The sequence below is a fragment of the Mastomys coucha genome, unplaced genomic scaffold (assembly GCF_008632895.1).
Source record: "Mastomys coucha isolate ucsf_1 unplaced genomic scaffold, UCSF_Mcou_1 pScaffold18, whole genome shotgun sequence".
Lineage (NCBI taxonomy): Eukaryota > Metazoa > Chordata > Mammalia > Rodentia > Muridae > Mastomys > Mastomys coucha.
Window position 1 is genome coordinate 59,271,181 of NW_022196900.1, and position 13,243 is coordinate 59,284,423.

The 13,243-nt window shown below is 43.4% G+C and overlaps 1 protein-coding gene across 5 annotated transcripts in view; it reads left to right on the forward strand.

The window, feature by feature from the left end:
* The window catches only part of Pgm1 (phosphoglucomutase 1), a 59,338-nt gene extending 46,840 nt beyond the window's left edge, over nucleotides 1-12,498 (forward strand). For all 5 annotated transcript variants that reach the window (XM_031377940.1, XM_031377939.1, XM_031377938.1 and 2 more), the window contains 4 exons: nucleotides 4,102-4,237; nucleotides 7,139-7,322; nucleotides 9,196-9,330; nucleotides 11,906-12,498. In XM_031377940.1, the coding sequence (XP_031233800.1) occupies nucleotides 4,102-4,237; nucleotides 7,139-7,322; nucleotides 9,196-9,330; nucleotides 11,906-11,995 (545 nt within the window). In that variant the 3' untranslated portion in view covers nucleotides 11,996-12,498. The remainder of the gene's footprint in view (nucleotides 1-4,101; nucleotides 4,238-7,138; nucleotides 7,323-9,195; nucleotides 9,331-11,905) is intronic.
* The last annotated feature ends 745 nt before the right edge of the window (nucleotides 12,499-13,243 follow it).

Genomic DNA, 13,243 nt, shown 5'->3' on the forward strand with positions numbered 1-13,243 from the left:
AAAAAATAGAATTGCTCTGGCCTTCCTGAGGAGTAACCAGATACCTGGAGTTTTCTTCCATCCAAGGTTAACACTTACTGAGATTGAAGACCCCACAAGCAGACTAGACTGTGTGTTGATGTCACCCAGGGCAGGGGCTTCATTTATGATAGTGAGTGTCTATCTGAGTCAAGTATTTCTAAATAAATTAGTCAAAGTTGGTATGATTTTTTAAGGTTTCGTTTTCGTTTCTCATAAAAGAAAAGGTTTCTTTTTTAGAAGTGGAAATATCTTCATGCTTTCAATATAGCACCCATACCCAAAAAGGAAAAAACTAATGTGAACTTTTAAATATATTAATTTACTTTCATCAAAAGGAAATGCAGGCATGGTGGCACATACCTGCCGTTGTTAGAGCCCTTGAGGATGGAGGCAGGAGAGCTACAGGCTCTCATCAGGGACACACAGGAAGGCCCTGTCTAAAGCACAAAGGGGCTGGAAGATGTTGAGCAGCTAAGGGCACTGGATGATCTTGCAGAGGACCTGGGTTCAGTTCGTATTACCCATGTTAGGTGGCTCATATCTCCTTTAAGGCCAGTTCTAGGAATTTTTTGATGCCCTTTCTGGCTTCTACAGGTTCCTGCATGCACTTGGTGCACATAAACACACACAAAGGTTCACAGGCATGCTCCTAAAAATAATAATAAATAAATCTTTAAAAACAAATTGAAGCATAGATAATTAATTCCAAACTATCATGAATCTCCAGTATATTGGGGAAGCTGCCAGAATCCTCAAGATGAACCGTTCCAAAACATCTCATTTGTAAATGCCGTGAGAGGCAGGGAGCTTTTCATTCTTTAAGATAGTGATAAAAGTAAAAGTCTGTAGATAATGAAATTGTGTAAATATTTCCAAAATATAAACCCTTAAAATGTACTGTCTGTTTCTCTTGCAGCATCTGGGTGGTGAGATGTCCCTTTGCTTCTTGCCCTGGTTGTTTTTTTGTCAACTTGACATAAACCTAGACATATCTGGGAAGAAGGAGTCTTGACTGAGAAAATGTCTCCATTAGATCACCCTTTAAGCAAGCTTGTAGGGCATTTTCTTGATTAATGATTGATGTGGGAGTCCAAGCCCACTGTGGGTGATGCTGCCCCTGGGCAGGTGGTCCTGGCTGTATACAAAGCAGACTGAGCAAACTATGGGAGATGTGTAGTTAGCAACATTCCTGTAAGGTTTCTGCTCCAATTCCTGCCTCCAAGTTGCTGCCTTGAACTCTTCCCTTCATGCTGGACTACAGCCCCAGGAAACACTTTCCTCCTCCGCACCATGATGTTTATCATAGCAACAGAAACCTAACAAAGAAATTTCTAAAAGTAGCACCCATCAAGGAGAAAAATCTTGGAAACAAAACAATTTTTTTTTTTAAATAAAAAAGGACAAGTTTTGGATTAGATGAAATTAATTTACTGGCTCATTCATGCACACATTCATAGTTCCTTACTAAATTTCACATGCTATGCTGGTCATCAGGACTAGTTACAAGTCTCTAAGAAGTGTATTGTTAGTGGGGAGAACGGGAGGGTAGGGCTCAAGGAGTATGGTTATCATCCCCGAGGTCTGGCTTGGGTTGCTATAGGAGAAGAAAGAAAACAGAACTCATAATTGCTCAGAGGATTGTTTTGAGAGCTCATCTCAAAGAGGAGAGGGTATTTGAGCTGGGTCTAAAAGGATGAAGACAGGAAGGAAAGATACTCCTGAACATGCCCGCAGAGTGGCCAGCATCATTCCAGATACCTTAAAGCACCAAGAAAACCAAGAGCAGGTGCAAAGGCAAGGAAGGCAAGAAGGCATGTAAAGAATTCAGTGTGACAGTATGGGAAACATGCTTCTAAAGATCACATGTAGTCCTCAAGAAATAGAAAACTAGCTCACTGTGCTGTATACTTTGTTTTGATATAAAAAATTAAAATGCTAAAAGTGAAAGTTTTGCCTCATAGCAGGCTTCTAAAATTTTCACATACACATACACACGGGATAATTTCTTAATTTTGATGGTTTTGGGGTGTTTTTGTTTTTTGGGGACATTATTTCTTGTCTAGCCCTGGATGTCCTGGAATTCAACTCTGTAGACCATGCTGGCCTTGGACTCAGATATCCGCCTACCTCTGTCTCTGAGTGCTGAGAATTTAACAAGCAACTAGATGTGTCACATCACTAAATGGGTCCTTACTGGTTTAGAGAAAGCTGTCCTAGAACAGACTAGCTTCCTTTAAGAGTTTGATACTTGCCGGGCAGTGGTGGCACACACCTTTAATCCCAGCACTTGGGAGGCAGAGGCAGGCGGGAGGCAGAGGCAGACGGATTTCTGAGTTCAAGGCCAGCCTGGTCTACAGAGTGAGTTCCAGGACAGCTAGGGCTACACAGAGAAACCTGGTCTTGAAAAACAAAACAACAACAGCAAAAAAGGAGTTTGATACTTTCTTCCAGATTGCCTTTCAGAAGAGTGGTGTCAGTGCACACCCCAAAGAGCATTGTATTAGAATCTCATTTCCACTGTGCTTCCCCTACGATTACGGCTCTAATTTTTAATCTGTGGCTCTAATTTTTAATCTGTGGCTTGTCAAGCAAGCTCATTGTGGTTTATCTTCTTAAAAATAATGTCAGCCCATCATTACATTAGTTGATTCATTTTTGTATGAATTGCCTGTCTATCTTTGGTGTATTTTTAAAATTTAGATCTTGTTTTTCTCTTACTAATAATATTCTTTTTTATACTGAGTGTTATAAATAATCTGTTTATTTAATTTATTTATTATTATTAACTTTTTTACTTATTCACTTTACATCCGTTTACTGCTCCCTTCCTGTCACCCCTCCCACAATCCTTCCTCCTTTCCTCCAATAATTTGTTTTGCAATTGTAAATATGTAGATTCTTAAAAAATTTTTTTTTAGATTTATTTATTTTATCTATATGAGTACACTATAGTTGTATTGAGACACACCAGAAGAGGGCATCAGTCACATTGCAGATGGTTGTGAGCCACCATGTGGCTGCTAGGAATTGAACTCAGGACTTTTGGAAGAGCAGTCAGTGCTCTTAACCACTGAGCCATCTCTCCAGCCCCAATATATAGATTCTTTAAGCTGTATCATTGACCTTTAATTTTATCTATAGTATAGTGCTATGAAGAAATAGGTTTTTTTTTGTTTGTTTGTTTTTGTTTTGTTTTGTTTTGTTTTTTTCGAGACAGGGTTTCTCTACGTAGCCCTGTCTGTCCTGGAACTCACTCTGTAGACCAGGCTGGCCTCGAACTCAGAAATCCGCCTGCCTCTGCCTCCCAAGTGCTGGAATTAAAGGTGTGTGCCACCACTGCCCACCTCAGAAATAGGTGTTTGTAAGGTAGGTAAATATGTCAGTTGTTTCTTTTTCTGAAACAACTTTACCTGTATTTATTACTCTCAAGAGTAAAAAGAAATTTACATATTTTCTAATATTTAAAGGCTTTCAGTCCCCCCTCCCCTCCCCTTTTCTTTTGAGACAAGGCCTAGTATAGTTCAGGTTGGACTTGATCTTCCTGCCTCCACTGCCCTGTGCTGGAATTACATGTGGACCTCATCACACCTAGTAGGGTTTTACATTTCTAAATTTGAACTGTTTTCTTTTTAAAGAATAAACCCTAAAGTTCCTTTATAGTAACAAGCCAGTTATGATAACATCATTAAGAACAATGCACCATTTTCCCGTAGGCTGAGACTTTGTTAGCTTCAATCTCTCCTGTACCTGTGTCTGTCTGGGCGCTTTGTTTTAGTCCATGGTGCTATAGACTGTTTAGTTTACTGAGAATTTACAATAACCATTTTATTATTATTTATTGGTATGGGAATTTTTATGCAAAGCTCTACCAGGTTATCCCACAGATGCTTATTGATGTCTTCCAGTTTGGTTCCTAAGTTACTTCCATTGTTTGTAAGTGTTGTGTTACTTTGTTGCATTTGTGAGCCCTTCCCTGTCCTGGAGTCCTCAGGGAGAGCCCTTGACTGCTTCAGTAGCCTGTGTACTGCTGGGCTTGCTCTCAAGGCCTCTTGAAAAGCTACGTTTCTTAATGCCTTGCAGGTTCAGACCACATCCGAGAGAAAGATGGACTGTGGGCTGTCCTGGCCTGGCTCTCCATTCTGGCCACCCGCAAACAGAGCGTGGAGGACATCCTCAAAGACCACTGGCAGAAGTTTGGTCGGAACTTCTTTACCAGGTAAGACACAGTCTGGATTGGGTTCAAGGGATGGCGGGAAGGTGAGCAGAGATTCTCAGGCAGGCAGTGTTCCTTCTGTCTATAATGATAAGATCACTCAGGCTCACTCACTTTCTTAAGCTGGGGACTTCGAACAGGATTTGATCAGGCTCAAGATGAAGTCAGCTTTTAAGCCAGCCATAAAGATCAAGGATTAAAAAAAAATTAGCTAGCCTGATTGAAAGAATCTATACTTTGTAAGCATTTTTAAATGTATCCATCAGGTTGGCAGGATGATAACACTGGGCTTGGATTCACAGAAATAGGTCTGAATATGAATTTGTTCTTTTCCGAGTTTCAGTTTTCTCATCCGTAGAAAGAAGATTGGTTTGGCTATTGAGAGGATGGAGTGACATCAGAGTCTGGAGGTGTTTTGTAAACTCTAGGGTTTAAAAAGTCTGGAGATGTTTCTCCTTACGTTCTGGAAACAGCGCTCAGCTCCAGTCGGCGTTTCTGAGTCATTACATAGGGCCCACGGCTGTTTGTCATCGTCTCAGTCGTGGAGACAACAGATGGTTACTCCCATTTTTCTTCCTCCCAGGTACTCGAGATTATACTGGAAACAAAATGATTAAAAACACGTAACAATTCTCTTTTACCATATAGACTTTTATTTTTAAGAAGGATTAAAATGCAGGGTGGGGCTAGAGGTGTAGCTGATTAATAAAGTGTCTATGTGGTCAGTATGTGGGAGGCCTTGGGTTCAAGTCCTAGAAACCCCCAATTTTTTTTTTAACCAGTAGTGTTTTTCACTACTTCTAATTTGCCTGTTCTTTGATAAATGTAAAAATTAAAGAATTGTTTCCCAGGATCTTAATATTTTTTATGAAAAAGTATGTTAGATAAAGCATTTATATGTAAGAAGTTTATGGATATGATTTCTCTGGACTTCAGTTGCCATTTTTGTTTTGTGTTTTATTTTTCTGAGGCAGGGTCTCACTGTGTTGCCCCGGCTAACCTCAGACCTCAAACTTGCAGCAGCTTGCCTGCCTCTCCCTCACAAGTGCTGCCGTAAAAGACATGGATCACCATGCCTGGCTTTATTTTGCTTTGTTCTTATTTTTTGTTGTTGTTGTTTTTGTTTGTTTATTTTCTTAGTTGCTTTTTAAATAAAATGGGTGCATTAGACTAGATGCTTTTAGAAGAAAAATAAATGAATGCATATTACAGGGCTGATAGTCTATGGTTTTCAGAAAGTCAGAAAAGAATTCAACCCTAAGCAACTTGAACCCACTAATCTTTCAAGAGGATTCTGATTAAAGTACTTTTCTGTTGAAAAGCATAAGTTAAAAAAAAAAAAAAAAAAAAAAACCTGTCACGTCTTATCATGAAGAGGTCTTGGGAATCAATCAGGAATGTCCTCTCTAGGCGCAGAATTTCACAAAAACCACACCATGTCTGGTTTTATGCTTTATGGTGTCTCCTGAGTCATAGAGACACTGTGTAAATACCCCTTGAGTAGATAAATGAGTGAACAGTAACCAGAGTGGAGTAAGGTTGAGTGGAGTTCAGAGCTTCACTCTTGATACGTAAACACACCTCCTTATTGGAAATGTCTCATCATGGCTTCACTGCTTATCAACTACAACTGCCAATCAAGGACTACAAATACAGCCTTCAGAACCTGCCTTTATGGTCTGACTCCACTGAACCCTCCATTTGCTGAACATTAGACACTGCCACAGTTGTCTGTCATAAGCCTCAAGATCATTAGTTGATAAATACAGCCTAGATGCCAAGAGTCAGGACAACTGACCGTTCTCTGCTGGAGTCTTAGCCTGCTCTGTCTGGTTACCAAGCCAGGATTCTTTCCATTCCAACCCTCTGTGTTTTGGGATTTAAAAATCTTCTTTCCCAAACACCCAAAGGTCACAGGCATAAAGCAGAAGCCTGGTTGTAATTTCTTGCTCTTTATCATTTTATCGGAGGGAGAGCGCCAGCTTCAGTGGGGAGGGGCTATTTGGTCTCAGCTTCGAAGACTCCTGGAGCCAGTGTAAGTTGGCCGTAATTCTGCAATATTCCTCATGCCTCAGAGGTGTTACAGTGCACATCTTGTATTTGTTTCACTATTGCAAACAAATGGGTTCTGCCATCTTGAGCCTCTTACTGTTTCAAGAGGACATGTACTGCCATATTAAGAAAAGCATACCAGTGTCTTTAGCTTCACAAAAAAAGAGGTTGAGAATGAATCTTGAAAGAAAATAATAATCACAGAATTTGATTTGTGGTACAGCTGTTTTCTTTTCTTGACCCTTTATCACTCACTTAAAGCATCCTCTGCCAGGCTAAATTTAAAGCAGAACACACGCCCCGCTGAAGGAGCCTGGTGTTTGAAGCACAGCTAGTTAGCGTTTGGCTGCTTATCTGGTCTCTGGCATCCTGGCCTAGCTCAAGGAGATTCCTGTGGAGACTGGAACTCTGCAGCAACAGTCTCACAGCACCACACAGGTCCAAAGCCTAGGGCAGGCCCAGCCCTTGCCTTGTAAGAGTGGTAGAAGTTAGGACAAGAAGGGCCTAAGTTAGCAATTTTTTGGAGGTAAGGGAGCTGTTCATGTTCCCTCCTCAAGATGTGGAGATGTGGCAGTAGGTGATGTCTCCTTTGACACATCTTAGAGCCTCTTTCTGTGGAAAAGGCAAGCCAGGAGTCCTCTCGCTCTTCACCAGGCCCTTCCCCTTTCTTCTAATCTCTCCTTTCACTCCCCACCCCCAGCCCACTCCATCCCTGCTGACTGACAGGCTCACAGCTTTTGGCAGCCTTCTGAAGGTAGATGGCTCTCGGGGAGGGCCAAAGATGGAGACAGTGCTGCTTGCCTCAGATGCTGTGAAGTCAACCCGGGCTCTCAACTATATAACTTCTTCCAGGTATGACTATGAGGAGGTGGAAGCTGAGGGTGCAAGCAAAATGATGAAGGATCTGGAGGCCCTGATGCTGGACCGCTCCTTTGTTGGGAAACAGTTCTCAGCAAACGATAAAGTCTACACTGTGGAGAAAGCTGATAACTTCGAATATAGTGACCCAGTAGATGGAAGCGTTTCAAAAAATCAGGTAGGAGCACATTGTGAGTATATGAGAGAGATACCCCAGAGTGTCATCTCTGCCTCAGGAGAAAAACGAGGAAATGGCCCCTCAGTTGTGCTTCCTTGGCAGGTGTGTTTTCCTGGGGCAATTGTGCTCAGCTCGGTTTCTGCCAAATTACATGCAACTCCCATGCATACTCATAGGGAAAATGTTTTTTTTTTCCCATAACTCTTTGCAGCTCCCTAATTCTCCTTGCTAGAACTCTGAGTCTACATGCCAGAGGGAGTTTCATAATTATACTCAAGATGCCATGTTGGAATGTATGGGAAAGTCTTAAAGCTGTAGACGAACGTTACTGTGGCCCTAGAGATCAGTTCTTCTCTCTTCAGGCGTCGCAGCAGTATGACGTCATGAACGACGTCACATGCTCTCCACGCGTTCCAGACTCAGAAAAAGGATATGCCTTTCTAAGGCAGGCCTCTTGGTTAGAAATCCCCCCTGTTGTTATCTGTGGCCATCTGATAAGTCAATGCATAGTAGGACAGCAGAGCTGAGAATCTGGACCAGTCTGGGTGGTGACAGGTGGCTGGGCTTTCTCATGAAAGGTACCTAAGGCTGCAGGGCATCGCCCTTCTCCCTTCTCCCCATGGTCACTCAGACCCAGGGTCCACTCACCTTCAGATCTGCTGTCTGCTGACAGGGAATGAAGTTATGTCTGGGGATTCAGAAGCAGAAACAATGAAGGGGATGAAGGTGTTATAGCACCCTAACCTCCCTGCTTGTTCTTCCTGAGAGATGTAGAGCTTTGGTCTGCTTTTTTTTTTTTTTTATAAGACATCTGCCATGTTTTGGAGGGGATGGGTTTGGGGGTTACTGGGAGCCCCTCAGTAGGAGTTACTAGAAGGTCAGAGGCACACTGGGAAGCTAGGGCTGTGTTCAGTGCCACAGGATGAGAATACTATAACACTTAGCAGGAAGAGGGGTAGGAGAGAGAAGGGCTCAAAGGAAACAGGGAGATACTAGAAGCTTCACAGTGAAATTTGAGGGTACGGACAACCCAGGAATACTTCTAAAAAGTAAAACGTGCTGAGTGGGGGTAACTGTACCCTCTGCATTGTCTAGCTGGAGAACACGCTCTGCATATCCTACCTGTGGTCCTCACAGTAAATCTAAAGAAAGGCACACTTGGAATTGTGAAGTGGGGACAAAACCCAGGAGACAAGGAACATTCTGTCTGGTCAGTCTCTGGCATCACCCGAAACCCTGATAGACTTATAAAGAGTGAGGGGCCCTTAGGCTAACATCCATTGTAGCCTTTCTTCTTTATACTGAGAAATATGTCACAAGTCTTCAACACCCCCTTAAGTAAGGCGTAAACGTACTGGATGGAAGGGAAGGAGAAAAAGGCCCTGCACCCACACAGACCTCTTTGAGTCATCCTCAGATGATTGACCCCCGGAGCACCTGTTCCTACTGTCTAGGGCATGTGGCCCCCTTTGTGAGCTCTTCCTCTCATCTGCCTCTAGTTCCCTCAAGGGCCATGAGTCAGATCTAGTATCTAGCAGCTTTACTTATTTATTAAGCTTCAAACTGAAATGACCAGTCCATGAATCACAGGGAAATAGGCAGGAGAGAAAGCCTCATGGCGTCCAGCATCGCCATGAACGCATCTCCCAGATGACCCTGGAAATGCTGCTCCTACATTACTTAAGCCTCTTCGTCTGGATACAGAGAGAAGCTGATAGAAGCCAGTCTCACAGGGCTCGATTGCTGCCATCTGTCAAGGATCTAATCCTCTGATGGATAAGATTAGGTCTCCAAATGGACAGCTCAGGGTCTGCCAGGCTTCAGTCCTCCTTTCAGGAATCGGTGGGAAAACCGTCTGCTTATCTTTCTCCAGGGCTTGCGGCTTATTTTTGCAGATGGTTCTCGTATTATCTTCAGACTGAGTGGCACCGGGAGTGCAGGGGCTACCATCCGGCTATATATTGATAGCTACGAGAAGGATGTTGCCAAGATCAACCAAGACCCCCAGGTAATGACTAAGCCCTGTACCCTGGTTTGTTGTTGTTTTGGTTCGAGAGAGTGATCGTGGTCCTGTGATGTCACTGCCAGGTGTCCATAGCCCATCAAGTCACCAGCTGTACTTGCTCTCTTCCCTTTGTATGTTACAGCAAAAATGCCCGATAACTACCACAGTAATAATTAGCTTTTCTGAACGTTTACTGTTTACTAAGCCCATTGCAAAGGTACACTCAGTTAGTACTCTCCCTTTCCCCCTACCTCCCTCTCTCCTTCCCCTACACTCTGTGTGTGTGTGTGTGTGTGTGTGTGTGTTGTGTATGTATGTAATGCATGCTTCTGTATTCCTGGAAGTTGGAGGAAGACATCCAGTGCCTCCAAGGGCACTTGGAGCAGCAAGGCACAGAAGGGCAACCAGGCCTTGCTAGGCTTGTGCTCTATTCAGTCACAGTTACATGAGAATGGATCTTCAGATTGGTTCCATATATGATGTCTGGGCAGTCACTGACCACGAATTGCTTTGCTTGATGGGTCACCTACTCTGACAAAGCATTCCCTGGATCCAGCCTTGTAGGAGTCAGGGACATGCAGTGACAGGAAGTTTTATCTGTCTTCATTGAAAAGCCTACTGACTCGCAGCCTGGCGGGTGGGATATAGGGATGATAAGGATCTGGACTTTCAGGATAGTCACCAAAATGGAGGAGCCAAGAGGATGAGTTGTGCGCAGAGGAGTTTCCCTCAGTGTGTGCCTCACAGCACTCGTCCTGATAGATGCTCCTGAGCCAGTGCTTTTTCTCTATAAGGTGTGTGGCAAGGAAGGCACACTTGCTCTCGGTGGATCACAGCTCCTGTCGTACTGTAAAGGTTCAAGATGCTCATCTAAATAGCATCTGCTGAAGAGTTCCACAGACACTTTCTGAAGGCATACGAATGGCCAGGAGGTGTGTGGGAAGGAGGCCATGTCTCTTCATAAGGGAAATGCAAATGAAAGCCAGAATAAGCTACAACCCATGCCAACAGATCAGCTGTGGGCAAAAAGGCCAAAGATAAGGCTTGGGAATAGAAAGCACTTTGGTATGGCAATTTCCAAAAATACGTGACCCAACCCCAAACAAACAATTTACAAAGAACTTCCTTGTGGTTAACACTCTTTGTCTGGATGTCTGTCCAGAGAAACTGGAGCCTTTATGCTGAAGAGACTGATGCTCCTCCTAGCCTGTCGCTCTGCAGCCATGCTAACGGGTCCATGTGAGGGTCCAGCTTTTTTGCTCTCAGCAGATGAAGAGATAAGGGTTGATCAAGTCACACCATGCAAAAAATCATTCCTCCTTAAAAATAAGAGAGCCCTGCCACTTGCAGCAACATGGTGAACGTAGAGAACACTATACTGAGCAAACCAGGCCAGACCTAGAGAGACAGATGCTATATGAGCTCATTAATATGTGGAGGGTAAAAAGAAACAATTTAACTCAGAAATAGCAAGAAGGGTCCTTAGCAGGGACTGGGCGGGGTCAGGAGATGCTAGTTAAAGCGTATATATATGTAGGATGTGCGAGTTCTGGAGATCTTAACCACTTTGATGCCTATAGTTAGTAACGCTGTATTAAGTGCTTAAATTTTTCTGAGAAAATGTATTGCTAATGCCTTCTCTGCTACCATGACAAAAAAGAACTGTGTGACGAGATTGGATATGTAATTTGGTTTGACAGTAGCCACTTCACTATATATAGGTCCTGTTGGGATCTGGGCATTTGGTCTCGTGGTAGAGTACCTCTATCATCGCTGCCCTACAGAGAGCCAGCGTTTAAAACATTACACTTGATACCTTAAATACAGACCATTTTTTATGAAGAAGAAATGAAATGATGTGTGCCATATGTACTTTTTCACAAAGTTAATTTCAATTTTTTCACTCCTAATTTTTAAGTATAAAAAAAAATTTAAACAAATTGCATTACTGCCTTGAAGGAGCTGTGAAAGGGGGATGTCTGAAAGGTCTCTCTCTCCCTTTTTAAAAGTGTATTTATTTATGTATATGAGTGGTCTGTTTTTCCTGAATGTCTGTGTGACAGACGAAAGCCTCAGATCTCATTATAGATGGTTGTGAGTCACCATGTGGTTGCTGGGAATTAAATTCAGGACCTCTGGAAGAACAACCAGCGCTCTTAACCTCTGAGCTATCTCTCCAGCCCTTAAAGGTCTCTTTCCATACAGTGTGAGGATCAGCTCAGAGGATGCAGAAGTATCTAAGAGAGAGCAGTGTTTTTATCAGGAGTAACAGGAGAGGGCTGGGGAGGATGGAGAACCATGGTGAGAGATTCACAGCATAAGGGTCTCTTAGGCTTGGTGAGGTATATGTGGAGCATACGGAGAGGAAATATCGAGAATGGTGTGGTTGCTTACCTTGCAGGATAGGCCATGGAGTTCATTCACTGGGGTAAGGAGTGCTGGAGCCAGTGTTGGGTTTGCTTTTTACTTAAAAGAGCCTCAGGTACTCATGCTGGTACCTGGGGTGGGTGGTTGGGTGGACTCGTGGATCTGTTTAGGAAAGTGATGGAAGGACTTCTTTCCTTTATGTTTCTCTCAGGTCATGCTGGCACCCCTGATCTCCATTGCTCTGAAAGTGTCCCAGCTCCAGGAGAGGACAGGCCGCACTGCGCCCACTGTCATCACCTAGAAAGATGGCCAGATGTGGCACGTCCCTCCCCCAGGACCTGTCCATGCCACCTGATTGAAGAGCACGGACAGAAACCGTGTATTGCCCAGGCCTTTTAGGACTCGGTCTTGATGTTTTTACTTCCCACTTGATAAGCAGCCATTTGTGAGGCACTGCCACTGTGGGGGGAGAGGGCTCGCACCCATGTCTGTTCCTTCTCTTGCCCTATTGAAGCTGTGTGGGCCCTTGTCCCCCAGCATCAGGTACAGTACACTGCACTGGAAAGACTTGGAGGCAGAGGGTCAGCAACAAGGCCTTCTCCTGTAAAATGGTATCGACGTTCCTGCTCCACTGTGAAAGTCTCCCCATTTATGTTTACATGGAATCCAACAGAATACGGTTTCTGGTGCCTTCTCTCCAATCAGTTTTTCTCCGAGTGTGAGATGCGCTTGTCTTCTGTGTTATCTTGCATCTCCCATTTGCACAGATATTTGGGGTATTAAAGCAGAATGTGCCTACTGTTACCTGTTGTCGTTTTTATTCTTAACTACAAAGAAAGAAAACAGACTGTCTGCCTTGTTTGAGGAGAGGGGGATTGTATTTTGTTTTGATGTCCTAGCCAGAAAACCTTGATTTCTGGGCAGGTTGGAAGTCCTTCCACTTAAGAACTGTAATTTTTAATCTCATCAGGACAGGGGCCTCTGGGTACCCCCAGGGTTATCAAAGAAACCTTGGTGTGATGACTTGGAAAAGAAGGTAATTTGTAGATTGGCAGATCTGGTGGAGCAAAGTCATATATATATGTGTGTGTCTATATATATATATATAGACACACACATATATCAAAGTTATATATACATATATATGTATATATATATATACATATATATATATACATATATATGTATATATATATATGCCCTGTAACGCTGGCTGTCCCAGGCCAGCTAATGAAGCAGGAGCAGAACCTTCAGCCTTCCAGCCCACAGGGTAACACAGCAGTTAGAGGCATGGATTTTGAAGCTGAGTGACTGGCTTTGAATCCTACCTGAGACCAAGTGACCCTTGGATGCCATTCCCTTCATCTTCAAAGAAGGAGATGAGAGGAGTTCTAACTTTGGGTGCCTGGGGATCATTAGGTGCGCAGACCTGGAAAGCAGTGAGCACAGGGTCTAGCCCACAGTAAGTTGTCAGCCAGGCAGGGTTGTATTGATGGGCTCTTTCTAAATGCTGAGAAACAAATTGTAATACTAATATTTACAATTGCTA